The 27,932-nt window shown below is 44.9% G+C and overlaps 1 protein-coding gene across 3 annotated transcripts; it reads right to left on the bottom strand.

Annotated features, from left to right (window-relative positions):
- Positions 1-54: 54 nt before the first annotated feature.
- pex5lb (peroxisomal biogenesis factor 5-like b) lies at positions 55-24,896 on the bottom strand. 3 transcript variants are annotated; one of them, XM_018679010.2, is made up of 15 exons: positions 24,385-24,890; positions 23,426-23,836; positions 13,795-13,890; positions 8,164-8,278; positions 6,512-6,763; positions 6,084-6,204; positions 5,577-5,664; positions 5,068-5,166; positions 3,629-3,748; positions 2,625-2,768; positions 2,475-2,545; positions 2,186-2,398; positions 1,645-1,810; positions 1,338-1,495; positions 55-1,045 (listed from the first exon to the last, which is right to left on the bottom strand). In XM_018679010.2, the coding sequence occupies exons 2-15, from the start codon at positions 23,438-23,440 to the stop codon at positions 847-849; spliced, it is 1,857 nt and encodes a 618-aa protein (XP_018534526.1). In that variant the 5' UTR covers positions 23,441-23,836; positions 24,385-24,890; the 3' UTR covers positions 55-846. The 3 variants fall into 3 exon arrangements, with proteins under 3 accessions (XP_018534526.1, XP_050926180.1, XP_018534527.1); XM_051070223.1 differs by lacking the exon at positions 3,629-3,748 and having other exon boundaries at positions 24,385-24,896; XM_018679011.2 differs by lacking the exon at positions 13,795-13,890 and having other exon boundaries at positions 24,385-24,884.
- Between the last annotated feature and the right edge of the window lie 3,036 nt (positions 24,897-27,932).

The raw sequence follows: 27,932 nt of genomic DNA, 5'->3' as shown, positions 1-27,932 counted from the left end.
TGTCAGGTGAGCAAGGAGCTTTCTGTGTCGCTATAATAAATAAAACTGAACGGCCACAGTGAAAGAAGTTTTAATTAAAGAGCCAACATTTCATATAAAGTGATTTAACTCAGAGTCTGATCCTGGACCTGATGTTTTCAGAGTGAACAGGTGTTCTTCAGGAACAGGTGAGTGTCAGAGTGAAGAGAAGCTGCAGGTTAACACGAGATAAATCTGATGAAATGACCATCACTGTAAATTCTCTGATTAAAGTCTGTATCAGAGTAACAGGTCAGTCATGGAAAACATCATGAGGTGAAGAACTGATGAGGATCATGGCTGACACTCAGAGACGTCACGTCCTTTACCTCAGTCTGAGCCTTCCTTCGACCTCAGGTGTGAAACATTCGAGCAGGAAATGTTTCACCGTCGAGTTAATCAGAGAGAGATGGGTGTTTTCATCAGAAACAAACTGACTTAATCAGAGGATTTACGGTTTGTCGGAGGAATTTAACAGTCTTCAGAGTTGACCTCTTACCTGTGACATCACTGCTGGTCGTGGTCACAGGTGCTGTTAACTTCCTCTTTTTAAACTCATGCTTGACACAGTTTAATGGCTTTTAAGGCCTGATTTTCAGAGTGAAGGTTAATGAGGAGCAGACGTCCTGAACAGACAGCGCTCGTCCTCAGACAACAGGTGTTCAGGTACAGGTGTTTAGGTGTACAGGTACAGGTGTACAGGTGTACAGGTGCTGCTACAGGAAGATAAAGGGTTGTGCTGTTACTCTGCGAAGGAGCCGTCGTCTCTTTGGTCTCAAACCAAACTGGTTCCTCTGCTCCGTCACGCCAGGAGACCTCTGTCCCCCATCAGGCATCGTCCACGTCGAACGCCCTCATCAGCAGGTCCAGGTCCCCGACGTTGGCGGCCTGGAACAGCTCGGGTCGGTCCATCAAGGAGACAGCGATGCGCAGGGCGGCCCAGATGTTGGCTGACATCTGCTGATGGCTGCAGCGCTGGCTCCGCCTCTGCTGGTTCAGAGCCGTCAGGAAGTTACTAACCGCCTCCCTGCAGGACCAGGACCAGGACCAGGACCACAACCAGGACCAAACCGTGAACAGAGAAGATCTACTGTGAGCTCAGAGTTTACTGTGTTTACTGTTTACTGTTTCTGATCTGAGCTTCTTTTATTCTTTAACCATCAAACTCATCGTCACATCTTCAAAACTAAATCCATCACATGTCAAGTTACCAACATGTTTATTTCCTGTAGGTCTAACGACTGTGACCTCCTCTGGTCAGAGACCTGTCCTCTGTCTAACTCTGACTGAATGAAGCAGACTTCCTGTGTCTGTGTTACCTGTGAGCTCCCAGGTTGATGCAGCTGATTCCCAGGTTGTATCTGGACCGGATGAATCCGGGCTGCAGCTCCAGAGCTCTGGTGTACGCCTCCACCGCCTCCTCGCTGCGGTTCCCATTGGCCAGCGTCGCTCCCAGCCGGTTCCACAGCAGGTAGTCCTGAGGAGAGGGGACACGCAGAGGTCACAGAGGTCACAGCCAGGTGGAGGGGGGGGATCCATCAGAATCAGGATCTGAAAAAGGGTTAGGGTTTGTCCAGCAGAGGGCGCCGTGACCCAGGGTGTGTGTTACCTGTGTGTGCGTGTTACCTGTGGTCTGACGGACAGCGCTGCAGTAAAAGCCTCCACAGCTTTGTCAAAGTCTGAGCTGAGGTTGAAGAGGACTCCCAGTCCGGTCTGCAGGTCCGGATCCACACAGTCCAGATTCAACAGAGCCGCGTCCTGGAAGAGAAGCAGCACGTCCTGCAACTCACACCTGTACGCACGCACACACACACACACACACACACACACACACACAGGTAACACAAACACACACAGGGAAACAGTTGTTACTAAATGTCGTACTGCATCTGTTACAACTTTAACTCTGAAGTCAACTTCAACTCCCAGAAAGCATTGCTGTCAGAACCATCCAATCACAGAGCTTCAGAGCTGAACTCACTGGATAAACTCTGAAAGCCTAATCAAACGTTCTGCATACGACACAGCGCTCAGTCACAGTTGATGATGCAGTCGTCTCCATAGCAACAACCACAGAGGCTCATGGGTAATGTAGTATTTAACCAAACTGAAGACTAGAGCTTAGAGGGCAGTTCAGTCCCAGACCTGAACCCTCAGGTGTTTGTACCTGGGTGGTGCGGAGGTGTGGGGGCCCCTGCGGGGCGTGGCCGGGGAGCCCTGTAACGGGCTCCTCTGGTCCAGGACCAGGTGTTTGTATCTGGGGTTGTGGCCGATCCAGCGGCGCAGGGCGTCACAGGCCTCCCGCTGCATGCCGCTGTTGGTGAAGCTGACGGCGAGCGCCATCAGAGCCAGCAGGTTGTTGGGGTGGAGCTCCAGACACCTGCCACAGGTGAGACAGGTGAGACAGGAACAGGTCAAACAGTGAGTGACTTACAGTGGGAACAGTGCAGTCTCACCTCTGCAGGGACACGATGGCGGCCTGCTCGTTCTCATTCTCGGCCTGAGTTGTCCCCAGAACCTGCCAGGCCTGAAAGCACAGCACAGGTCTCCGTCAGTCTCCCACCTGCAGCAGGGGTTCGTATATAAACAGGTCCAGGGTTCCTCACCTCAGAGTCCTGCGGGTCCTGTAAGATGGCGGCCTCCAGCAGCAGGACAGCGGCGTTCAGGTCTCCTTCCCGGGCTTTCTCCTGCCCCTCGGCGAAGGCGTTGGGCCAGTCTCTGTACGGGTTGTTGGTGTTGAAGTAGTAACCCTGCAGACATCAGAGTTCTGTCTCTACTCAAACCACAACATCAGTTTTATTCACTCATTCACTCATTCAACTCTGCGGTTTTTCTCGTGATGAATGAATCTTAGTTCCTGTGCAGACCTTTCAAATTAAAAGCCTTTCAACAGCTTAGAGGAAATAATCCTGTTCTTGTTAAAATCTTATTGTCAAACTTCTCAAAAAAGTGATGTGAAGTTTGATTCTGTTTATATATATATATATAATTCTTCAGCCATCGCACTGATGAAGATTTGGACACGAACACACTGAGGTCAAATTTCACCACAAACCTGAAACACACTCCGACACAACTTCACACACAAATCTGGACCTGATGTTTCTGTATCCTGCAGCCAAAACATTCAGAAATATCTGTCAGCTCCTTTTTCACCACATAGAGGCGCTGTCACCACCATCTGTGAATAAGTGAAGCTCTGCTGTTTAATCTGAGAGGTGACGTGAAACAGACATGAAGAATACGACGAGCACGCGGCGATGACCTGAGATCTGTTCTACATGTGTGAACAGCTGTTTGGTAACGTGTCGACATCAGAGCGATTTCACCTCCGTCACCACGGTGATGTAACACCTAGGCGGAGGAGGGATTACGGCAGATTACCGCTGCTCGGTGTTCGGGATGGAGGCGCTCAGAGCTGATCTCAGGCCAGAGGATTAAAACTACAGATTAATGCTCCAACATCCATCTCAGTGATAATCACAGATTCAGCCCTGAGCTGCTCTCAGATCAGCCATCAGCTCCTCCGTCTCAGGTTCAGGTTCAGGTTCAGGATCAGGTCTCTCTGGATGGGACCAGGAGGCTCAGACGAGGACAGGAGCTCACTCACCTTCTCCGCAGGTGAGATGGAGGGCGGGATCGGACACTGACCCTCAGACTCCTCCAGCCAGTTCCTCCGAGCGAGCTCCTCCCACTCCGCCTGCATCTTATCCCAGAACTCCGTGTCCGACTGTAACACAACAAACACACTGTAACTGAGCAGCAGGTGGAAACACTGGATCCTACATTTCCCATAATGCACCTTGAAAATCTAGTGTCTTTAATTAGTTTTCTAATTTGTTTTCAGAAAAAAAATCAACTGGATCCTTCAGCACAAAACAGGACCGGGTCTTCCCGGGTCCATGGTCGTCTTTGTAATCTGATATCTACACATTTCACTGATGTTAACCAGGACCTGTTCAGAACCTGTTCAGACTTGTTCACAGGTCAGGACCTGGTTGAACCAGCAGAGTTTCAGTCCATTATACTGAACAGGACCATGAAGTGGTCTGATGCTGCAGGGACAGTCAGTCTGGTCCACGAGCTGAGAGCAGCTGTATAATGTAGGAACATATAAATACTGGATCAGGACTCAGTGTTTGAACCAGCTCGCTCCAACTGACTGAGTCATTAAATACTCAGCAGGAGGAGGAGGAGGCTCTCAGTCCTCTTCACCTTTACTTCACCTCCTGTAAAAACAGACTCTCGATGTTTTCAGTTTCCTGTGGTGAAATAAAATCCATGCAGCTGTTTGTTGGAGCGTCGACAAAGAGGCTGTCAGGGCCAATCAGCTTCACTCATGTCGTCCATGTTACAGAGGTGAAGGCCTCGTTTAGGAACCAGCTCCTGGATCTGTCTCTGCTCCTGGTCAGAGCTGGAGGTTCTGACACCAATGTGTCCGTTAATATTCAAGAAGTCTGTCCATACAGAACAACTACAGGACGTAGTCTCAGTCTGACTGAACTCAGAGCCGAGTCACATGACCAAACAGTGGAGGGAAAAATATAAACTTGAGAGTCCTGATCAGAGCTGGTTCTGATCCTGTGGATCCTGAGGTCAACGATCCAAACTCTGCTCAGATAAATTCATATTTCAAACAGGTTAAACCTCCGAGGATTAAAACACCTGCAGCTAAATCCAGACTCAGAGAGATGAGGTCTTAGTCATCACTAAATCACCTCATCACTCAGACCAGACCAGGACCAGGATCAGACCGCAGTATGAGTCAGACCAGACCAGGACTCTATCTCTGTGTTGTTGTTCCTGATTAAACCTTGTGCTGCGTTCAGTGTGTGTGGGTCAGCTGATCTGAGAGCAGCATCATGAACCTGAGTCTTTGCTGAATCAGAGGCTCAGGTGACAGGAAGTGCAGCGTTCAGCTGATATCTGATCTGTATCACACAGCAGGAGGAGCTGCTGGACCTGCAGGACACCAGGTCCAGGTCAGACTCAGGTCAGGGTCAGAGTCCTCACACAGAACAAGAACAAGCCTGTGTGTGTGTGTGCTACCTCCACTGCAGCCTTCGCTCTGACAAACTCGTCCTCCAGAGACTCGTTTCTGGCGAGCAGGGACCGAGTCCGTCTGCGCTGTCTGGACGCCCCGCAGTCCTAACAACACACACACACACACACACACACACACACACACACACACACACACACACACACACAGGTCAGCCAGCAGCCGTCAGTAAGAAAAAAACAAAGACACAGAAAAAACAAAGTCAAAGTCGTATCAAAGAGACATTAAAACACCTGAACTAAACAGGTAACACTCTGTTCTCCCAGGCTCCCTGAACTTCACACAGCACACTCCTGCTGTGATCATTAAGCTTCCAGATTAACTGAATCTGAAGGGTTGAAACAACACAAATACAAACTGACCTGACTCTGGTTCTCTGTTTAACAGGGCAGAGAAAATAGTACTGCAGTAATACTGTTGGTAGTACTGCAGTAGTACTGTCAGTAGTACATCAGTACTGCAGTACGTCAGTAGTACTGCAGTAAGATGAGCTGACCTGTGTCGATGATATGAAGTCGAGGTCGTCGAAGCTGCGGACGTCGAAGGAGTTCTTGGTCAGTGGATCAGTTTTAAACTCTGCAGACCTGAAGAAGGAAACAAACCTGAGTGGTAAAGCTGTGACAGCGCCCCCTGCAGGCTGCAGTTACAGCCTGAACAAACACCCTGAGGATTTATCTGCTGTTCTGAACGTGTCCTGATGGTGGCGCTGCAGGACAGACCGTGGAGGCAGTTCATCCTCTGGAGAGCAGGACACCTGCAGGACTGGTGACGTTCCCATCAGCCTCAGCTGGACAAATGTTAGCCTGTTAGCATTTTCTGATTCTTTAACATGTGTCCCTGGGTTCTGTTTCCTCCGGGCTCCTCCTCCTCACACTGAGTCTGAAGGTTCAGTCTTAATTCTGAACTCTCAACACAGAGTCCAGAAGACTCTGACCTTTGACCTTTGACCTCTTTCTGCTGCTTTAATGTCGTCTGTGGTTTAAAGTTAAAGCTGTTTTTTTACCAGAGCAGTTCACTGGAGGAGTGGTGGGAGGTGCATCTCTTCTCGTATCTCCTCCTGCGTCCTCCGTCCTCCACGTCCAGGTTCACCTCCTCCCATTTGTCCAGAGGAGACGGCAGACTCACTGTAACCATGACAACAACAACATAACACGCTGTGATCACTGAGCTCAGTCTGCATGAACATCAGACGTCCTGAAACGGTCGGAGGTGAAACGGGAAGTTAAAACCTCATCACAGTAAAAGCTCAGATTAAAATCAGCCTCCGCTGCTTTTCAGTCACGACTGACTGAGTCCAGAGCTTTTAACCAAATGAGCTACAACTAAAAACAACCGGAGGTCTGAGGCAGCTGATCTGAGTCTGTGACCTCACTGAGACACAGGAAGTATGAACCTGCCTCAGCTGTAGACACACAGGTAACACACAGGTACCTGAGTCAAGAGAGATCCTCTCAGGTGTTCTGGGACTGGCGGGCAGGTGCTCCACCTCCACCTGGATCAGCTCCGTCTCCTCAGGTCTCCCCTGGCGTCGAGGACTCCTGGAGCTGCCCTTCCTCCTCAGAGGACTCCTCCTCCGGTCCTTGTTATTGCCACCACCACTGCTGCCGCTGCTGCCACCATTACTGCCCCCACTGCTCTCCCCTGGCTCGCTGAGGTCCACCAGGTCCAGAGCTGTGGACAGAACTGAAGGACAGGAGGACCGGAGGACCGGAGGACAGGAGGACAGACAGTCAGAGTATGAGAACAGCTGAAGGTTCAGAGGACGTCTGTGATCAGAGTCTAGTCCCAGTCAGATTCATTCAGCTCTGACACTAACAAGTCTCCTACAGAGTCCTGCAGGACTGATCCTGAAACCAGGAAGTCAGTTAGCATGTTAGTGTGTTTCTGGTTAAATGTCTGAAATAAGGTCTGTGGTTTTAACACAAGCTCAAGACATTTTCAGGTTTTATTCTCCGACATAAAATGGGTCAGTAAATCCCCCACTCCTGATGTTTGAAGCTTTTACGTGTCTTAAAAAAGGCGGTTGCTAACTCATCACTCCAGGATCTGTCACAACAATCGGTACTAATCAATAATCAATATTTCAGTCTTCATTAAAGAATCTGAATCTTTATTTGTAACTTTAGTTTCTGACAAATGATGACAGATGAACTCAGACTTAACAAACAAACCTAGTTTGAGTCAGACTTTATTTATCCAGACTCAGTTAAACTACAGATAAACTGTTGATGATTTAAGCAACTTGAGGTCTGAGATCAGAACAAACAGATGTTGACTCTGAGCAGAGATGAAGCCTCTGTCACCTGAGCCTCACCTGAGCCTCAGCACAGGTACAGATCATGTTTGATCCTCAATACAGCAGCTGATCATGTGACGACGAGTTGACTCAGTCTGATCTTCAGAGGTCGACATTAAACTCTGACACATGATCACACACTTTGATCTTCTGAAGATGAACAGATGAAATTTCAGCTGCTTCAGTCTCAGTTACAGTTTTTAATGAAGAGGAACGGGGGGGGGGGGGGGCAGACAGGAGGACAGAGGAGGTCAGAGGTGTTAATTAACGGCTGGTTTACCTGCTGAGTCTGAGGTGACAGATGGGCAGAGAGGAGGAGGGAGGAGGACGGCCAAGGACAGGAAGTTAGAGGAGAGAGAGGGAGAGAGAGGGAGAGAGAGAGAGAGAGAGAGAGAGGGAGAGAGAGAGAGAGAGAGAGAGGGAGAGAGAGGGAGGGAGAGAGAGAGAGAGAGAGAGAGAGGGAGAGGAGGGGGGAGGTCAGAGGTAGAAGTTAGAGGACGACACAGGAAGTTAAGAAGTTAGAAAAAGATGTTGACAAGACAAACAGAGGAGGAGGGGGAGCAGGGGGAGGAGGGGGAGTCAGTTCATTCTGGAGTAAATGAAGAAGAGAGGAGCAGCTCACTACACCACCTGAAGGAGGAGCAGAGGAGGAGGATGGAGGGATGAAGAGGAGGTGGCAACGAGCTGCAGAGGATCCCTGTGGAGGACGAGGGGGGAGACAGAGGGGGAGACGGGGGGGCAGGGGTGAGACAGAGGGGGTGAGGAGGTGATAATTAGCGGAGCCTACCTGCTGTGTTGGAGGTGAGGGGTCGGGCGGAGGCGGCGTCGCTGCGACTCTCTGACAGGAAGTCATCGATGGAGGGGCTCAGCAGGGGGCGGCTCTCCTGCTGCTCCCCGACCAGCTGCAGACGACAACAACAGTTACACAGAGGAGACAAGATGGCCGCCACAAACACACTCTGACCTTCACTGAGGTTTACACCTGATCCTCTGTGTCAGGGACACAACTCATCCATCAGCTGGTTCATTATCTACGACTTTTCATGTGAAACAGTTGGAGCTGAAAAACTAAACATGTTCAACTGTTGGTCGAACAGGCAGACGTGAGGACGTGAGGAGGTGTGAGGACGTGAGGAGGTGTGAGGACGTGAGGACGTGAGGAGGTGTGAGGACGTGAGGAGGTGAGGACGTGAGGACGTGGAGGTATGAGGACGTGAGGAGGTGTGAGGATGTGGAGGTGTGAGGACGTGAGGATGTGAGGAGGTGTGAGGACGTGAGGACGTGGAGGTGTGAGGACGTGGAGGTGTGAGGACGTGAGGAGGTGTGAGGACGTGAGGAGGTGTGGGGCGTGAGGACGTGGAGGTGTGAGGACGTGAGGAGGTGTGAGGACGTGAGGAGGTGTGAGGATGTGGAGGTGTGAGGACGTGAGGACGTGAGGACATGAGGAGGTGTGAGGAGGTGAGGAGGTATGAGGACGTGAGGACGTGGAGGTGTGAGGACGTGAGGAGGTATGAGGACGTGAGGACGTGGAGGTGTGAGGACGTGGAGGTGTGAGGACGTGAGGACGTGAGGACGTGGAGGTGTGAGGACGTGAGGACGTGGAGGTGTGAGGACGTCTCTGAGATGAACTGACAGAAACATGATGAACACATGAATCACTCTGAGTTTCTAATGTCACTGTCAGGATATGTTTATCATGCTGCGTTCAAGTTCCCCTCTGAAGTTAGATTTTCTGAGTTCAGAAGTTTGAACCTGAACGCCTCCTGAAGTCAGAGCAACCCCACCAACCCCGACATCAGAATCCAAGATGGCTGCTCCTCATCAGCAGCAGTGAACTCTCTGCTAATGTTCCTGTTTATAGCAGCTCAGTCTCATTAGTTTACATGAAGTCAGTCAGACACAGAGAACTGTTCAGGTTTTATCTGTGGACATGTTGCTACGCTGTTTGTAGAGCGTTGTTAGCAACTGTTACTAACAACTGTTGCTAACAACTGTTACTAACAACTGTTGCTAACAACTGTTGCTAACAACTGCTAGTCTGAGATACGTCTGAATCAGTTCACCTTCATGGTTTAATGTTAAACTAACGTGAACAGCTGAGCTGTTCTTCAGGAGCAGATCTGATCTGTCTCTAAACTCCGTGGACTCTGCAGGATTCTGGATGAGGTTCTGCAGGTAGAGTCAGGACAGATCTGCATACGAGACCTGATCTGAGTCCAGTCCTGGTGGATCAGGAAAAGTGTGCTCACTCACTGCTGTACAAACAGACTCACAGCAGAGCAGGACGACATGAGACCTGGTCACAGACTGGATCAGGTCTGAAGAACAACTGACTCTCATTCTTCACTTCATGATCACTTCACACTGATCCAGACCGAGTCCTGCTCAGGTCAGGACAGGGTCTGCAGCATCAGACTGGACCAGGTCCACCACAGACAACCACAGCACACCTGCTGCTCCCAGTCCTCACCCAGGTCTGTCTGTCGATTTGATTTGGATTTATTGTCATGACATTTCACATAAAACATGTTGCCAAAGCATAAACTGACATGAACATTAGAACATCAGTAAATATAACGATAAGTATATACAATAAGATAATAATAAAGAATGAGATAAGAAATAACAAAACAAAACAACAAGAAAACTAAATAAAATATAAACATATACATGTGTATGTATATCCATACACACATATAGAATCCCTACATTAAACTGAGTCTCTGTGTGACAGACTCTCCTCTTCTATCACAGAGCTTTCTTCTCCTAGAAGGATTCAATCTGTTCATCTTTTGGGATGGAAGCAAAGTTTGGGATTTTTTTGTCTAAATGTGGTGAATTCATTTTCTCTCATTTCTTTATATTTTGGGAAACTTGTGAGAAAATGAATTTCTGTTTCAGTTTCACCTGTTTTACAATGTGAACAAATTCTGTTTGATCTTTGGAGCCATTGTCTTTTTGGCGTCCGGTTTCAATTGTGAGTTTATGGTCACTAAGTCTGTATTTAGTTATTGTTTGTCTTTTTATAGGATGTTTTATTTGGCTTAAATATTGGGCTAATTGGAATTCTCTGTCTAGTAAATTATAGCATTCTAATTTATGAATTGATTGGATTTCTGTTTTCTACTGTTTGGAATATCTGAGTTTATTATCTTTATTTGTTTTACTTGTGAATTTGGAGTTCTTCTCATAGTGTCACCTTTATATAGAAATGTTATTTTCTCATTTGTTCCATTCCAGGTAATGTGATCTGGGTTCATACAGCTTCGTTGTTCTAAGAATGATCTGTGATGATATGAATCTGTGTCTGATTCTATCAGATGGTTCCAAAATGTGATTGTTCTTTTTTTAATTTTAATTAAGAGGGGGAACTGGCCCAGCTCTGCTCTGTAGCCGTGGTTAGGACAGTTTCTGTGGACTCTCAGTATGTTTCTACAGAACTCAAGATGAACCTTTTCAACTGGGTTTTAGTCCCATTGCTCCTGTTTGATCAGTGAGCCCCAAACTTCACTTCCATATAGAAGAATTGTGTCTGTCCCTCTGTCTCTCCCTCTCTCTGTCTCTGTCTCTCTCTCTCTCTTTGTCAACAACAGAATAAATAAGTAAACAGTAGAAGAAGACTCAGACAGGAAGTCATTTGTGCAGCAGTCGCATCATGAACATGGAGCTGAGGTAAATATGATGTGGACAGGAGCAGGTTCAGGTCCAAGTCCACATACACAGGTGATCCAGATCAGACCTGAGTCATCAGAGTCAGAGACGGGTCACTGTGATGTCAGAGAGGAGGAAGAGGAGGAGGAGGAGAGAGGAGAGAGGAGGGCGGAGCACTCGTACAGACTGAAACAGCCTTGAGGCCTCAGAATTTATTTCCCAACAACAAAAGAATTCTGGGAAACGTAGGACAAAGAACAGCCTTTAATTCACTGGTTCAGTCTGAGGCCCAATTTAACCTGATCACAGACCAGTGTGTGTGTGTGTGTGTGTGTGTGTGTGTGTGTGTGTATGTGTTCCTAATCCTAATCCACAGAGTCGTGTTCGTCCACATGTCGACTGGAGTATTTAATCCTGTCAGACAGCAGATTACACATGAAGGAAGCTCTGAGGAGGAACACTTCAAAATAAAAGACTCACAGGAAGTGAGATCAGCAAAGAGAAACAATAAAAGAGCTTCACATCTACAGCTGATCTGAGAGCAGCTGATATCACATGTTTATATGTTTGGACAGAAAATGAATTCATCCAGTTCTTAGCTGTGAATCTCTGGGATGGACTTTGAAGATCAATCTTCAGGAAAATTAACGATCAATTATTGATTAGTCTTTATTTTTTATAGTGAGAACAGGCTGCTACAGAAGAGTTGATCTGAGATCTGTGGCTCATCAAGGCAGCAGAGCTTCACCTGCTACAACTACACAACTACAACGCAACTACACAGCAACTACACAACTACACAACAACTACACAGCAACTACACCGCAACTACACAACTACACAACAACTACACAACTACACGCAACTACACAACTACACAACTACACAACTACACAGCAACTACACAACAACTACAACAACTACACAACTACACCGCAACTACAAAACAACTACACAACTACACAGCAACTACACAGCAACTACACAACAACTACACAACTACACAGCAACTACACAACTACACCGCAACTACACAACAACTACACCGCAACTACAAAACAACTACACAACTACACCGCAACTACACCGCAACTACACAACAACTACACAACTACACAGCAACTACACAGCAACTACACAACAACTACACAACTACACCGCAACTACACAACTACACAGCAACTACACATCTACACAGCAACTACACCACAACTACACAACTACACAGCAACTACACCACAACTACACAACGACTACACAACTACACAGCAACTACACCGCAACTACACAACTACACCGCAACTATACAGCAACTACACAACTACACCGCAACTACACAACAACTACACAGCAACTACACCACAACTATTCAACTACACTGCAACTACACAGCAACTAAACAACTACACAGCAACTACACAACTACACAACTACACAGCAACTACACCGGAACTACACAACTACACCGCAAGTATACAGCTAAACAACTAAACAACTACACAGCAACTACACAACTACACCGCAACTACACAACAACTACACAGCAACTACACCACAACTATTCAACTACACCGCAACTACACAGCAACTAAACAACTACACAGCAACTACACAACTACACAGCAACTACACCAGAACTACACAACTACACCGCAACTATACAGCTAAACAACTAAACAACTACACAGCAACTACACAACTACACCGCAACTACACAACAACTACACAGCAACTACACAGCAACTACACCACAACTATTCAACTACACCGCAACTACACAGCAACTACACAACTACACAGCAACTACACAACTACACAACTACACAGCAACTATACAACTACACATCTACACAGCAACTATACAACTACACATCTACACAGCAACTACACCACAACTACACAACGACTACACAACTACACAACTACACAGCAACTACACCGGAACTACACAACTACACCGCAAGTATACAGCTAAACAACTAAACAACTACACAGCAACTACACAACTACACCGCAACTACACCACAACTATTCAACTACACCGCAACTACACAGCAACTACACAGCAACTATACAACTACACATCTACACAGCAACTATACAACTACACATCTACACAGCAACTACACCACAACTACACAACGACTACACAACTACACAACAACTACGCTACACAACAACTACACAGCAACTACAAAGCAGATGACACACAGCAGAGCCCGAGCCTCCAAGTCAAACCAACATATTAACAAACTACAAACAGTCAGTTATCAGTCAGATCAGATGCTAATAAAACACCTGTAATATCAGGCTGTTTGCTCTCCTCATGTTCACAGCTCAGTTTAACCTGTCAGAGTTTAACTGTGCCTCCTGCTGGTCACGTGATCATTCATATGAATATTTCAGATCAGACTATCAATATATCACAGTCTACTTTATTTATTTATTATACGTGTTAATGGACTGAGTGTGTCAGTGGGTCTCAGGTGTTCAGATCTGGTTTGGGGTTAGAATCATGTTGTTTTATTATTGGTTTATTGGACTTAGTTTTTTGTGAATCGAGTTCAGTAATAACAAAAGTGATGTTAATATTCTCCAGAATCAGGAGTTTTCATTGAGGCTGTTTCAGATGTGACGACTGTAAATGATTTCATGATGTCTGTGAATGACACTGCAGGTTTGACGTCTGAAACGAACAGAAACAAAGAAAATCAAAGAAATAAAAATCTCAGTGGCAGAAAACAAACAGCGTGGTCGTCATGCCAACCTTGGTTGTCACGGTGAGGAGGGGGTTTCCTTCAGAGGAGGCCTTTTTACCAGGAAGCTCCTTCAGCACCATGGCAACGACCCTTTCCCCTTTCCCCTACAACAGGCAGATCGACAGGTTCATTCATTCATTCAGGACGTTCACATTCACTCTGTCACTCGCAGCCGACACATCCAAACACACTGTGACCTGAACCTGACTCTGCTGGACAAAAACATGAAGCTGAGTCTGTTCATGGTTTAGAATATTCACAGAGTCTCAGATCAGCTGCTGTCATTAACCTGTGATCATGAAGCAGCTCTGTGCCGACTCCTGATCAATAAATCAACCTCCATCAGATCTGATCCAGGTTCAGTGTCTGGGAGCAGAGAGAGAAGAGTTCAGCTGCGTTAAAACACAGTTCCTCCTCCACAACCATCGACCTGAACCTCAGTCCTACCTGGATCTGATGCTGAGGTCAGAGGTCAGAGGTCGAACCTGTGACCTCCACAGTACAGACAGCCACACTGACGTTAAATCCATCAGTGAAGTCATTGTGTTCCCTGAGCACTGAGCAACTGCAGAGTCAGAGGAGAAACAACCTGACGTCACTTACACTGTACTACACTGTACTACGACTGCAGACAGTAAGTAAGTACACAAAACTACTTCATGGGACTGGGCTATAAAACGATCGCAATAAAATGTATGTGGATTAAGACGATAAACTTGGGTTGTTTTATTCTAACAACCAATCACACAGCAGCATTAACGTGACAACAGCCAATCAGGCAGCAGCTTCACACCCATTTCCTGACCTGCAGGAGGTAAAGAAGCTGTGGATGAGTCAGAAACATGAGTGGAACCAGAGAGAGAAGAACTGACATTATCCTCTGAACAGGAAGCTGTCGACAACAAAGGTCCTACCACAGCACGTTGATCACACAGAGGTAGTTTGTTTGTTTTCAGACGTCTGAAAAACATGTCAGGACCAACAAAGATGGAAACACAACAAATCTACGATCAGCTGAAAAGGTTTCATCCCAGAGACACAGAGAGGATGAAGATACTGTTAGTCCGTCCACACCAAGTCCTAACAGGGCTAACAGCTAACAGCTAACAGGGCTAACAGAGCTGAACCAAAACTAACATCTGTCCCGTCAACTTTTGCCCTGAATGAAAAGAAGTGTGGATATAAGAAACTAATCTGCTCTACACAGAAGGTCCTATCAGAGAAATTTGTGATTAGAGTCACAGGTTTTTGTTTTATTTACATGTTTTGATCAGCTACAACACAAGTTAATTTTTAATGTTTAGTTAAGGCAGAGTAAACTGTTTATCACAGTTTAACTAATAATCCCGCTGGTTTCTTTAGGCTTCAGTCATTCAGACTATAGATCCTGATAAATACTGAGATTGATTAATATGGAGAGAAAATTGTGATCAACATTTTGGTGTAACACCTGAATACTACACATTACTACAAACAGCCAGAATATAATGATCTAGTTAGAAGACTCTAGATCCATGAGATCCAGATACAAGGAAATTAATTTAAGGACACGATCTACACACAATGATCCAGATCATTCCAGGACAAGATCTCAATCTGGATACAATCCAGATCATTCCAGGTACCGTTATCTAGATAGAAGAACAGGATCCAGATCCCGCTCTGTTCAGATATATATATACATTTAGATCAAGGATCTAGAGACAAGGATAGAATCCAGATCTCAGTGCACAGTCCAACACTCTTCTAGATAAAAGGGTCTAGATAATATACAAGGTCACAGTCTTTATAAAAGGACCTAAATTCAGATGTAATCTGACTCTGAGTTGGATGAAACAGCTGATGTGTAAACGGAGCAGAGTGTTTTTGTTTTAATAACTGTGACGTTCAAACCTCCATTTCATGTCCTTTTATTCACACTGTCTTTAATCCATTTAAACTAAAAGCCTCCTGCGAGGCGTCGACCTCGTTTCACATCCAAAATATTCCTGTCAGGACACCACACTGACTCTCTGCACATCCTGCAGCTCAGGTGAGACAGGTGAGTTTCTGCAGGTGTGAGGCCGAAGTTCAGCTCAGAGGAGAAAATAACGAGTGGTGAGAGACGTCTGTTGGCTGAGAGAGCTGATGGAGTGAAATCTGCCTCAGTGAACGCAGCAGGCAGAACGAGTTTATCAATAAAACATCAACCTCAGCTTTATTATTAGAGCTGAACCATGATGGAGGGACGCAGCAGAAACCTGCTCCTCCTCCACAGGGACCATCTCTCAACACATCCTCATGTTGATGTCTTCACTCGACAGACTGACAGTAACGTCTGATCCATCCTCTAACATCATGTGTCGGTCGAGAGATGATGTTAGAGGATGTATATTTTGTATATTCTATATATTTTGTATGGCTCTTGTTTTGATCTTGTTTTTCTTTTTTCGTGTTTACACTTGTCCCTTTTAATTTTATCTTAATTTATATTTTTATATTTTTTGGTGATGGTTGGTGTGCTGCTGTTGTAACAAAGCAATTTCCTGTCGAGGATCAATAAAGTATTATTATTATTATTATTATTGAACTCCTGAATCATCACAGACTGGACTGAACCAACGAGTCATAATAACCAGGTACAAACAGCGTCTGCAGGAGGTTCAGGAGAGCAATGCACTGATCTGCTCCAGGTCCTCCACTCTAACAAGAAGACATGAATGAAAAGGTCTCACAACTCACACACACAAAACACAAGTATGGGAAATACTCTACTGTTTCCACTGTCACAAACTAAGCACATGTGTGAGGATAACTCCAGTTGTATCTGATGATGAGTGGAAGAAAACTGAAAACTTCACTGTCCGCTCTTTCTTCTGTTTAATGTTCTCTCTCTCTCTGTTTCCTCACTCTGTCACAGTGTCGGTCGTCCAGCTGTCTGTGTGTGTGTGTTGTTGGTGGAGATGCTGTCGGGCTAAAAATAACCTGCTGTTGTGCTGAGCAAACAGTCCTCCATCAGCCCAGAGTCCCAGCAGAGCTGAGCTCAGAGCTGCAGCAGCTCCACAGTTTCTGCAGCTGCAGCTGGAGCGAGCTGACCAGTACTACTGATATTACTGATACTACTGATACTACTACTGATACTACTACTGATACTACTGATACTACTGATACTACTACTGATACTACTACTGATACTACTGATACTACTGATACTACTGATACTACTGATACTACTACTGATACTAACTGATACTACTGATACTACTGATACTACTGATACTACTACTGATACTACTGATACTACTACTGATACTACTACTGATACTACTGATACTACTGATACTACTACTGATACTACTACTGATACTACTGATACTACTGATACTACTACTGATACTACTACTGATATTACTGATACTACTGATACTACTACTACTACTGATACTACTGATACTACTACTGATACTACTGATACTACTACTACTACTGATACTACTGATACTACTACTGATACTACTACTGATACTACTGATACTACTACTGATACTACTACTGATACAACTGATACTACTGATACTACTACTGATACTACTGATACTACTACTACTACTGATATTACTGATACTACTGATACTACTACTGATACTACTGATACTACTACTACTACTGATACTACTGATACTACTGATACTACTACTGATACTACTGATACTACTATACTACTGATACTACTACTGATACTACTGATACTACTGATACTACTACTGATACTACTGATACTACTACTGATACTACTGATACTACTGATACTACTGATACTACTGATACTACTACTGATACTACTGATACTACTGATACTACTACTGATACTAACTGATACTACTGATACTACTACTGATACTACTGATACTGATACTACTGATACTACTACTGATACTACTACTGATATTACTGATACTACTGATACTACTACTACTACTGATACTACTGATACTACTACTGATACTACTGATACTACTACTACTACTGATACTACTGATACTACTACTGATACTACTACTGATACTACTGATACTACTACTGATACTACTACTGATACTACTGATACTACTACTGATACTACTGATACTACTACTGATACTACTACTGATACTACTGATACTACTGATACTACTACTGATACTACTGATACTACTACTACTACTGATACTACTGATACTACTGATACTACTACTGATACTACTGATACTACTACTACTACTGATACTACTGATACTACTGATACTACTACTGATACTACTGATACTACTACTGATACTACTGATACTACTACTGATACTACTGATACTACTACTACTACTGATACTACTGATACTACTGATACTACTGATACTACTATACTACTGATACTACTGATACTACTGATACTACTGATACTACTGATACTACTACTGATACTACTGATACTACTGATACTACTACTGATACTACTGATACTACTACTACTACTGATACTACTGATACTACTGATACTACTACTGATACTACTACTACTACTGATACTACTACTGATACTACTGATACTACTACTGATACTACTACTACTGATACTACTACTGATACTACTACTAATACTACTACTACTACTACTGATACTACTGATACTACTACTACTACTACTGATACTACTGATACTACTGATACTACTACTGATACTACTGATACTACTGATACTACTACTACTGATACTACTACTACTACTGATACTACTACAGATACTACAGATACTACTACTACAGATACTACAGATACTACTGATACTACTACAGATACTACAGATACAGATACTACTGTAACTGCTGTCTCAGCCTCCTCTGCAGATCTAAACTGTCCTTCACTGTGAAGCAGGAAACGTCTTTGTCACAGCAGGACAGAGGAGTCTCTGAGGTCCATGAATGCATCATCACAAACACTGTGGCTGTATTTACTCATGTTTAAAATAAAGACAAAACCAATCCTAGACCCTGGATGGAGGTTTTCTGACTGCTGGACCAGAACCTGGTCAGTGATGAACAGAGTGAGACGTCCTCTCTAATCAACCACCAGCTGATCTCAGGTCAGTTTCAGGAGTCACTCAGCCTTAGTCTCTGCTGCTGTTGAAACATGTCTGTGTCATGTTCAGGTTGAAGCTGCCTCATTGAGTGTAAATCTTTTTCCTGATCAGACTCAGTATCTGCAGATGTTTCATATTAAATGAGATGAAGAGCTGATGATTCAGGTGCGATCAGTAAAATAGAAGATATAGATGAAAGTGGTGAAACTGTGCCAAGGGCAGCAGCAGCAGCTCGGCCGCTGACGGAGGAATATTTGACCCCGGAGAGTTTAGATATTTATATCCTCCAATGATCCAGTAGCTCGACTGCTAATTAATCTTGTATGAGAGAGTTTCCCCCTGTGGCTCTTTGAGCCTCAGTCACCCACACTGTAACTACAGTACAGGACGACTACAGGAGCCTGCAGAGGACACACAGAGACACATCTTTATCTCTGCAAAGACAATAACCTGCTGACCTCAACAGACTCCAGTTAGCTCAGACACACTCAATAAAACTGTCCAACATCGGTCAGTAAATCCCCCACTCCTGATGTCTGAAGCTTTTACGTGTCTTAAAAAAGGCGGTTGCTAACGAGTGTCTAAATGAGACTACAGAGGTTGTCGGGGACGTTAACATGAAAACCCATCTACTCACCAGTCCACCTTTACAGCCTCGTTGTGTTTCTACTCACGCTCTTTCAAACTCTCACTAACTTTCTAAGAAGAAAGGCTTTTGTAGAAGAGCTCAGAGCTAAATGAAATGACCAGTTGGAAGCTTAGTGGTGGAGACGTTGACGTCATGTGACCATGGTGTAGTTGGTTTATAGCCTAACATTAGCTTCTTACTTCTGGAGATTCTGTCGAACCTCAACCATCACGACAAAACAACCATTTAAATTTTAGTCCCCACAAAGCTGCTGGACCAGACAAGTACAGTAAAACAAGCCCACTCTCACACAGCCTCCTGTGGGACTCCCTCTCTGGTTTTCAGTCCATTAAGCCAAGCAGAGTGCAGTTGTTGTTCCTCTATGTTGTTGCAGGAGATGAGGCAGGTTTCACCGTCACAAGGTCACTTCATGTTGTCATAAATCCACTGAAATGACCTCAGACCTGAACCATCACAGGCGGACTCACAGCTGAAGGTTTCAACTGATAAATTACAGGACATTTATCAACCACACAGACAGAGACAGAGAATCCTGACCACATCAAACCAGATCCAAACCCACATAAACTGGAATCTGAAACTCAGACCTGTAGAACAGACAGTGTTCAGTCTGACAGGTAGCGAGAACAGTAACCATCCAGGTCCAGGTTCAGTCTGCGCTGATGATGATCAGTTATTCCTCCTAGTGAAGATCAATGAACACATCAGTCCAATCAATGAGACCTGTCAGTCCACGTCCCCTCGTGTCAGTACGAAGTCCTGAAGACCACCAGGACTAAAAGGTTCAGACCAAACGAAGCAACGTCCAGATGTGGATCAGTTCTTCAGTCTCCAGATGTGGATCAGTTCTTCAGTCTCCAGATGTGGATCAGTTCTTCAGTCTCTCAGGTTTTCGCTGCAGACCTTTAACTTTAACTGGTGGATTCTGTAACAGAGGAGGGTCTGCAGCAGCAGGCTGCTGTCAGAGGTTACTACAGGTCAGAGCTGCGCTCACCTGGACACCTGGAGGCACTCGGTGAAGTGGAGCCATCGTGGATCAGAGGTGACCTCCTCCTCCTCCGTCAGCTCTTCAGGCTGTAATTAGAGCCGCAGGAAGTCGCCGTGCGGAGCGTTCAGCCTCTTCAGAAAAGCCCTTTGATCCTTTCATCCCTCACATTCGTTCTGTCACCAAGGTCAGACGTGGCCTTTCCCCCGCCGAGCTCCACGCTCATCAGAAACACTCCCAAAATGTTAAACCTCCTCCACACTGAGGAGGGGTGAGGGGGGTATTCACAGTGTTTAATGAGAGGAGGTGACACAAGAGGAGGTTCAGGACGTCTGAGGACGAACGCTCTGATTACAGCAGCTCACACAGAGATCAATCATTAGCTCAGCTGTTTTCAGGTTCAGGTTCCTTCAGTGCCGATGGTTCAGGAGCTGAATCCTCCTCAGACGTCTCCAAACAAACAGACCTGATCATTAAAACCGGTTCAGTTATAAACTGATTAAAATCCTTCATCTGGTTTCAGATCAGAGTCAGAACACTAGAAAAAGAGACGGAGACTTTAAACAGAGAGAAAGAAGTCGACGGAAAATGTTTTAATGTCTGATCGACAGAAAACCATTGTTTACTCTTAAAACCATCACATGTTGTCAATTATTGTCGACTCATCGTTTCAGCTCTAAATTTAAATACAGAACCAGAGACAACATCTGATATACGGTGGTTTCTGACCTGAACTCATCAGGACTTCATTCATTTTGAATGAAGCGACAGCGATGGACGCGTTGAAGCTGAACGCTGAGACACAAACAACAGAGACAAACTGCTGTAGTGAGTTCAGTGATTTCAGACGATGTGTTTCCTCTGAGTGTCATCGAAGGAGAGCAGCTTTTAGACTCATTGAGTCTGTGGAACCTGAACACACCACGCCTTCACTGAAGACCATCAGTAGACTGAGGCAGCTGCAGCTCTCCTAACGTTACATCGATGGACACCAGGACATTTCCTTGCTGCTGCTCTGAGAGCCGGTGTTGATGATTGGAGCTATTAGAGCAGCTCTCCCTCCTACTGACTGTACATTAGATGAATCAGAGCAGAGCAGTCTCTGTGTGTTTAACATTGATCAGTGGGACAGATGAGGCTGAGGTCCAGTCACAGACCAAAGTCTGACTCTCAGCTGTTTCTAACAAAACCTCCAGTGACTGACTCAGATTTACATGAACGTGATGAACACGTACACACTCACTGTCTGCATGACAGGCTGATCTCAGCTCTGCAGACAAACCTCACTCCAACACTGAGAGAAAGGTCAAAGGTCACCGTCCAGTCTGAGATCAAATTGTTACCAACAACAGGAAGTGAATGTTTGGAGTTTCTGTCTCATCTGTAAACCTTCATGATGTGAAGAAGAAACTCAACAGACCTGAGAGCGCCACGATGTCGTCACCTGCGTCACATCAAAGTGAGCGTGTGTCTGACTTCCTGTTTCATCTGCAGCAGATCAAAGTCTGCTCCTTCATGTCGGCCATCTTTACAGCTTCACACGGATACTCCGCTTTCCCACGCACTCTGAACTACACACTGTGGTTGTGGTTGTGAATGAAAACAGGCTGTGTCCATCTGCAGCTACAGTGGCAGGTGAACAGGTGTGACAGGTTATTAACTACCACCTGACCTCTGCTGTGAGTCATGATTCAGTCTCTGTTTGCTTCAGGAGACCAGGGAACTTCCTGGTTACCTGAGCATCCATCACCTGTGTGGTTTAATCAGAGCTAATATTGACAGCAGCTGTTTGAACACTGGATCAATCAACAGACTGACTCTGGGTCCAGGTTTGATCTCTACACAGACACATCACTGTTCTCAGCCGGGATCTGGGTCTGGGTCCGGGTCTGAGAGTATGATCCAGTATCAGAGCGAGCAGAGTCTCTCCTAATAAATCTGAGTCCAAACTGAAGGAAAGCAGTGATCCTGCTGCTGAGGATCAACTCATCATCCACGTGAACATATGAATCAATAACATATCTGCTATCACTGATCAATCACTGATCAATCACTGATCAGGTCGGCTGGTCAGTATTCTGAGTGATATTTAGAATAAATCATAAATTCAGTTGACGTTTGACTGAAGATAAAACTTATTTAAAACCAGAAAACTCATATTTATCTGATCATTAATCAATTCATCAATTTATCATTTAACCTGTAGAATGTCAGAGCAGTGAAGCCTGTTGGTTCTGGTTTCTCTGACGTCTTTAAACTCCTCGTTTTGTCTGAGCAGAGGTTCAAACCAAAGATGATCATCTGATTTATCAGTGATCAATGATCAGAACTGACTGTGATCAATAACTAATCACTTCAGCTCTAATGTTACTTAAACTTCAATAAACAGGGGAAACAGAAAACAACAGGTGCAGAATAATGTGTTGCATGTGGATCTGTCTAATTCCTGGAGTTAAAACAGGTAAAAACACTGTATTTTTCTGATCACACTGATTGATCACTGATTTATCAATAACTGAATATGTTCCCTCTGATAAAGATTTAGCTTGTTTCATGACGTTATAACATTAATAGACAGGAAGTAGAGAAACCATCCACAGACTAAAAACGGATTCATTAATGAGAATAAATTCAGTTTCAGTTAAAAACTGAAGCTGAGTTTCAGTTTTATTGATCAGTTGATTGATCAGATTCAAAAACTAAATATGAATCAGTTCAGTGATTCATTAGAAAATGATTCATTTCTCTGTGAATTCATTTGATCTTTACTGAGAGTTTCAGTAACTTCATGAATATTTATTTAGATTCCATCTGGAAACAGCAGATTCTTCATAGAAATGTTGTTAATGTTGTTCAACCTCACGGACCTGCAGGTGACAGGTGGATCAGAAGTGGATCAGAGGTGGAGCTCACCTGGACCTGGTACATGTCTCTGACTCAGTCCTCCACCGATCAGCGGGACGCAGGTGGAGCTGCAGCCGCCAGGAGTATACCGCAACCCGGCTCCGCTGCGACTGACCGCTCGGTGTCTGTCCGGAGCCTCAGCTCTGAAACACCGCTGCAGAGCACCGCCGGACCCCGGTCTGCTCTGGACCCCGGTCTGTTCTGGATCCCGCTCCGCTCTGGATCCCGGTGTTCTCTGGACCCCGCTCCTCTCTGGATCCCGGTCCTCTCTGTGCAGTCTGTCCGACACCCAAACGCCGCGGGATCCGGTTTTCATCTCGCTCGGTTCCGGTGAAGGGCGGGATGAAAACAAACCGAGCAGAGCCGAGAAGTCCCGAGCTGCTCCGAGGTCAAGTTGCCCAGGCTACACACGGCGACTTCCTGTTTGTTTTTTCATAATAAAATCGTTGCTATGGAGCTCCATGTTCCAACATTATAAAACAGAGTTAAACACATTCACATAGAAACAGAAAAACATCCTGAAAATATGTCACTGATTCAACCAAAAAGAAATGATCCGTTTCACATTTCAAACCAATGAAAATATTTCTGAGCTTTAAATTTACACATTAACATTTCAAAATATTATTTTGTTCATCATTTTAAATAAGCAGTAAGTTTAAAGAATAAACACTTAATGTTTTCACCTTGTTGTAGAACAGCCACAACTACACTTTCAGAAATATTATTCACTTTATTTTTTAAGATTTTTATAAATAATCTCTGCTTTTATTTTGAAAGCAAACTTGCATGATGTCGGTTATCATTTTTTCTCTACTTGACACGTGAGGCACACGAGAAACACCTGAGGTTGAGTAAATGAAACCTTTCATGTCACTGAACGTATTAATATTAACATGCAGAACAGTATAACCTTATACAACCTTATAAAATCAGAGGGGAAGTCAAACCTAATGATTAGATCTCACCTGCTCAGGAACACGTGGTTTTCATCAAATGATGTTTGGGTGGTTTGTTGAGTCGCACTTGAAATACGTCAGAGGGTCAAACGACTTTTCCGGTGTTCGGGATCTGTGACTTTCCAAAACCAAACGTCCAATAGCTGCATTCACTTCAATCACTACTCTTTTCCTTTCTTCCACCCTCCTCTGGTTCTTGAACTGGTTCCATTCTGGATTCTTGAACCTTGGTTCAGTCCAGAGACCCAGCCCACGTTTCCTCCAGTTTGGATCAGAACCTCTGTGATCACTGATGTGACGCATGATGCACTGTGAAGGTAAAGTTTGTTTCTCTATCCGACCTGTAGAATAAGACACACCCATTGATGTCCTCACAGGTCATACCTCAGGCCAAGTAAAACCTGATGTTTTTGGTTCCAGCAGGGAACATGTCTGTGCACATTCTCAGTCTTCCAGGTTATAGTCCTGGGGTCGAAGGCAGCTGTACTTCTTCAAGGTTCCTTGAAGATGTTTTACCAAAGGTTTCTTCAGTTCTGTTTGGAAGTTTTTGGACCCAGTTTATAATTAGTGAGCTAGAGCAGAACCTGTTCCATGTTGGTGGAAAAGCAGTAACTTCCATGCAGAGAAAGTAATCTGGGATTGAACGCCTCTCTTTGGTTCTTTGTTCCATCGTTACACAACTTGTTCTATCACTTTTAATGTGACAACACCATGAACTCCTTACATTTAAATGGTAGGAGCACTTTCCTCCTGACCTGGTCAGACAACACACTGTACCCAAGAGTTCTTCTTTAACATAACGTGAACCTTGCTTCAGAGGATTTTCCGGGCACATGGGAGGGATGACACACCATCTGGTCTGGATGACTCAGGATCTCCCAGGAGGAGCTATAAAACATTACTAAGGACAGAGATGTCCCTGCTTCACCTGTTGTCAACCAGACCCTGGATAGGAGGAGGAAAATGTATGGATGGATCCTCAGGGTGACCTCGGGTACGACCCCTCTGTCAGCTCGGCCGTCAGTCAAACATGAACAACGCTGCTTTCAGGCTGGAGGCTGATGATTTTTGACCTGCTTACCTGTTTTAAAATGAATTAACCAGTTGGCATCGTGAGTTACAGTGAAATCAGAAAACTATCTTCACCTGGTTTTCCCTGGAGACAGACAAGAGCTGGACTCCAGTTTCAGAACATCTGGAGGGGTCAGATTACTGAATCAAATATCTGGATTAAGTCATTACTCACAATCCTCTTTAATGTGTGATGATCCTGCTATGATCGTCCCACTGGGCGAGTCCAGGATTCATAGACTGACTGACGAGTTACAGAGCTTTTAGAAAAGTACAAACCTTCAACATCTTGTTTGTTTAAAAAGACATTACCAGTGTTTTATGTCCATATAATGAGCACTGTGTTTCTCTAAGTGATGTCCAATAGAAAAGAAGGTATTGTTTGTAAATTTTTATTTCTACTGAAGATAGAAAAAACAAGAGCGAGTCCAATCCTGTGTGTTCCTGCTCTGAATAAACTCCGCCCCCTACGTGACTCACCTGAGACAAACCAGGAAACAGAGGTTTTTATTCTATATCACTGAGCAGAGACAGAGACACTGATAGACAGACGATAAGATTCATCTACAGACCAGAACCACCAGAGGACAGCTGCAGGAGGGAACACTGGAAAACTTCACCCTGCTGCTGACTCCACACACTGAACAAGAGGTTTACAACAAAGACTCAAAGTAACTCTCAGTGAACAGGGAATGACTGACTGGTTTCCTGTCTGAGCTGTCTATCTGCTGTGTTTTCAGCTTCACTCAGACTAAATGGCTTCCAGATTAGAGGAGGATCTCTGCTGTCCGGTCTGTCAGGACATCTTTAAAGATCCTGTCATCCTGTCATGTAGCCACAGCTTCTGTAAAGACTGTCTGCACAGCTGGTGGACAGAGAACATATTCCAAGAGTGTCCTCCTTCAAACCTGGCCTTAAAGAACCTGTGTGAGTCCTTCTTACAGGAGAGAGATCAGAGATCTTCAGAGGCTCTCTGCAGTCTGCACTCTGAGAAACTCAGACTCTTCTGTCTGGACCATCAGCAGCCAGTGTGTCTCGTCTGCAGAGATTCAGAAAAACACTCCAACCACAGATTCAGACCCGTCGATGAAGCTGCACGACAACACAAGAAGGAACTTCAGTGGACTCTGGAGCCCTTAAAGAAGAAGTTAAAGAGTTTAGAAGAAGTTTAAAGTGAAGTTTGATCAAACAGCAGAACACATTAAGGTCCAGGCCCGACACACAGAGAGGCAGATTAAGGAGCAGTTTAAGAAGCTTCACCAGTTTCTAGAAGAGGAAGAGGAGGCCAGGATGGCTGCACTGAGGGAGGAAGAGGAGCAGAAGAGTCAGATGATGAAGGAGAAGATGGAGGCTCTGAGCAGAGAGATAGCAGCTCTTTCACACACAGTCAGAGCCACAGAGGACGAGCTGAGAGCTGAAGACGTCTCATTCCTCAACAACTACAAGGCTGCAGTGGAAAGAGTCCAGCAGCGCCCCCTGCTGGAGGATCACCAGCTGCTCTCAGGAGCTCTGATAGACCAGGCCAAACACTGACCTTCAACATCTGGAACAAGATGAAGGACATGGTCTCCTACAGTCCTGTGGTTCTGGATCCAAACTCTGCTGGTCCAGAACTGATCCTGTCTGAAGATCTGACGAGGAGAGGAATGGCAGCAGCTTTCTGACAATCCAGAGAGGTTTGATTTTTACTGGTCTGTCCTGGGCTCTGAGGGTTTTAACTCAGGGACTCACAGCTGGGATGTTGAGGTTGGAGACAATACAGACTGGATACTGGGTGTGTTAGCAGAGTCTGTCCAGAGGAAGGGAGACACAGAGTCTGGATTATGGGGAATATGGTTCTTTGAAGGTGAATACTCAACACAGTCACCGTCACATCCAGACACTGATCTCTCACTGAAGAAGCAGCTCCAGAGGATCAGAACAAATCTGGACTGTGACAGAGGAAAGCTGTTGTTCTCTGATCCTGATACTAACACACACATACACACCTTCACACACACTTTCACTGAGAAGATGTTTCCATTCATTAACACTTGGAGAATTCTCCCAGTGAAGATTTTACCACTGAGACCTTCAGTCACACTGAGATGATGATTTTGTGGTTTCTGTTGATGATGATGATGATGATGACGTCATGTATCCTGAACAGAAGTATTGTTCATTTTAAAGAGTAAAGGCCTTTACACACCAGGGGTGTTATGAATAAACAACAGGGAGCTGAAGCTCCAGCTGGTTCTGGACATATTTTAGGATGCTGACAGGACAGTTTGAGATCCTCCTGCTGATGCTACTGCTGCTAGCTTTTGTTGCTTTTTCATCACATAATATTAACATTCTGTGTGAAAGTACTTGTGACAAAGACAACAAAAATATATTGGCATGTGAATTAATCACAACATAAAAACGTGACCATGTTGTTCTCCTGATGCTGCTGGTTGTCATGGTGACGTGGATGAAATCTACAGTGGAATGAGGAACATCTGCAA

This window comes from Lates calcarifer, linkage group LG4 (assembly GCF_001640805.2).
Source record: "Lates calcarifer isolate ASB-BC8 linkage group LG4, TLL_Latcal_v3, whole genome shotgun sequence".
In the NCBI taxonomy this organism is placed as follows: domain Eukaryota; kingdom Metazoa; phylum Chordata; class Actinopteri; family Centropomidae; genus Lates; species Lates calcarifer.
The sequence above is the reverse complement of the archived record's forward strand: the minus strand, read 5'-3'. Positions and strand labels throughout refer to the sequence as shown.

What these genes read in the sequence shown, in the direction of transcription:
- pex5lb (XM_018679010.2), bottom strand. An exon ending in GAGGATCTCTCTTGACTCAG is followed by an intron (nt 6,205 to 6,511) that starts GTACCTGTGTGT and finishes TCATGGTTACAG; the next exon opens with TGAGTCTGCCGTCTCCTCTG. An exon ending in CACACCTCCGCACCACCCAG is followed by an intron (nt 1,811 to 2,185) that starts GTACAAACACCT and finishes GCGTGCGTACAG; the next exon opens with GTGTGAGTTGCAGGACGTGC.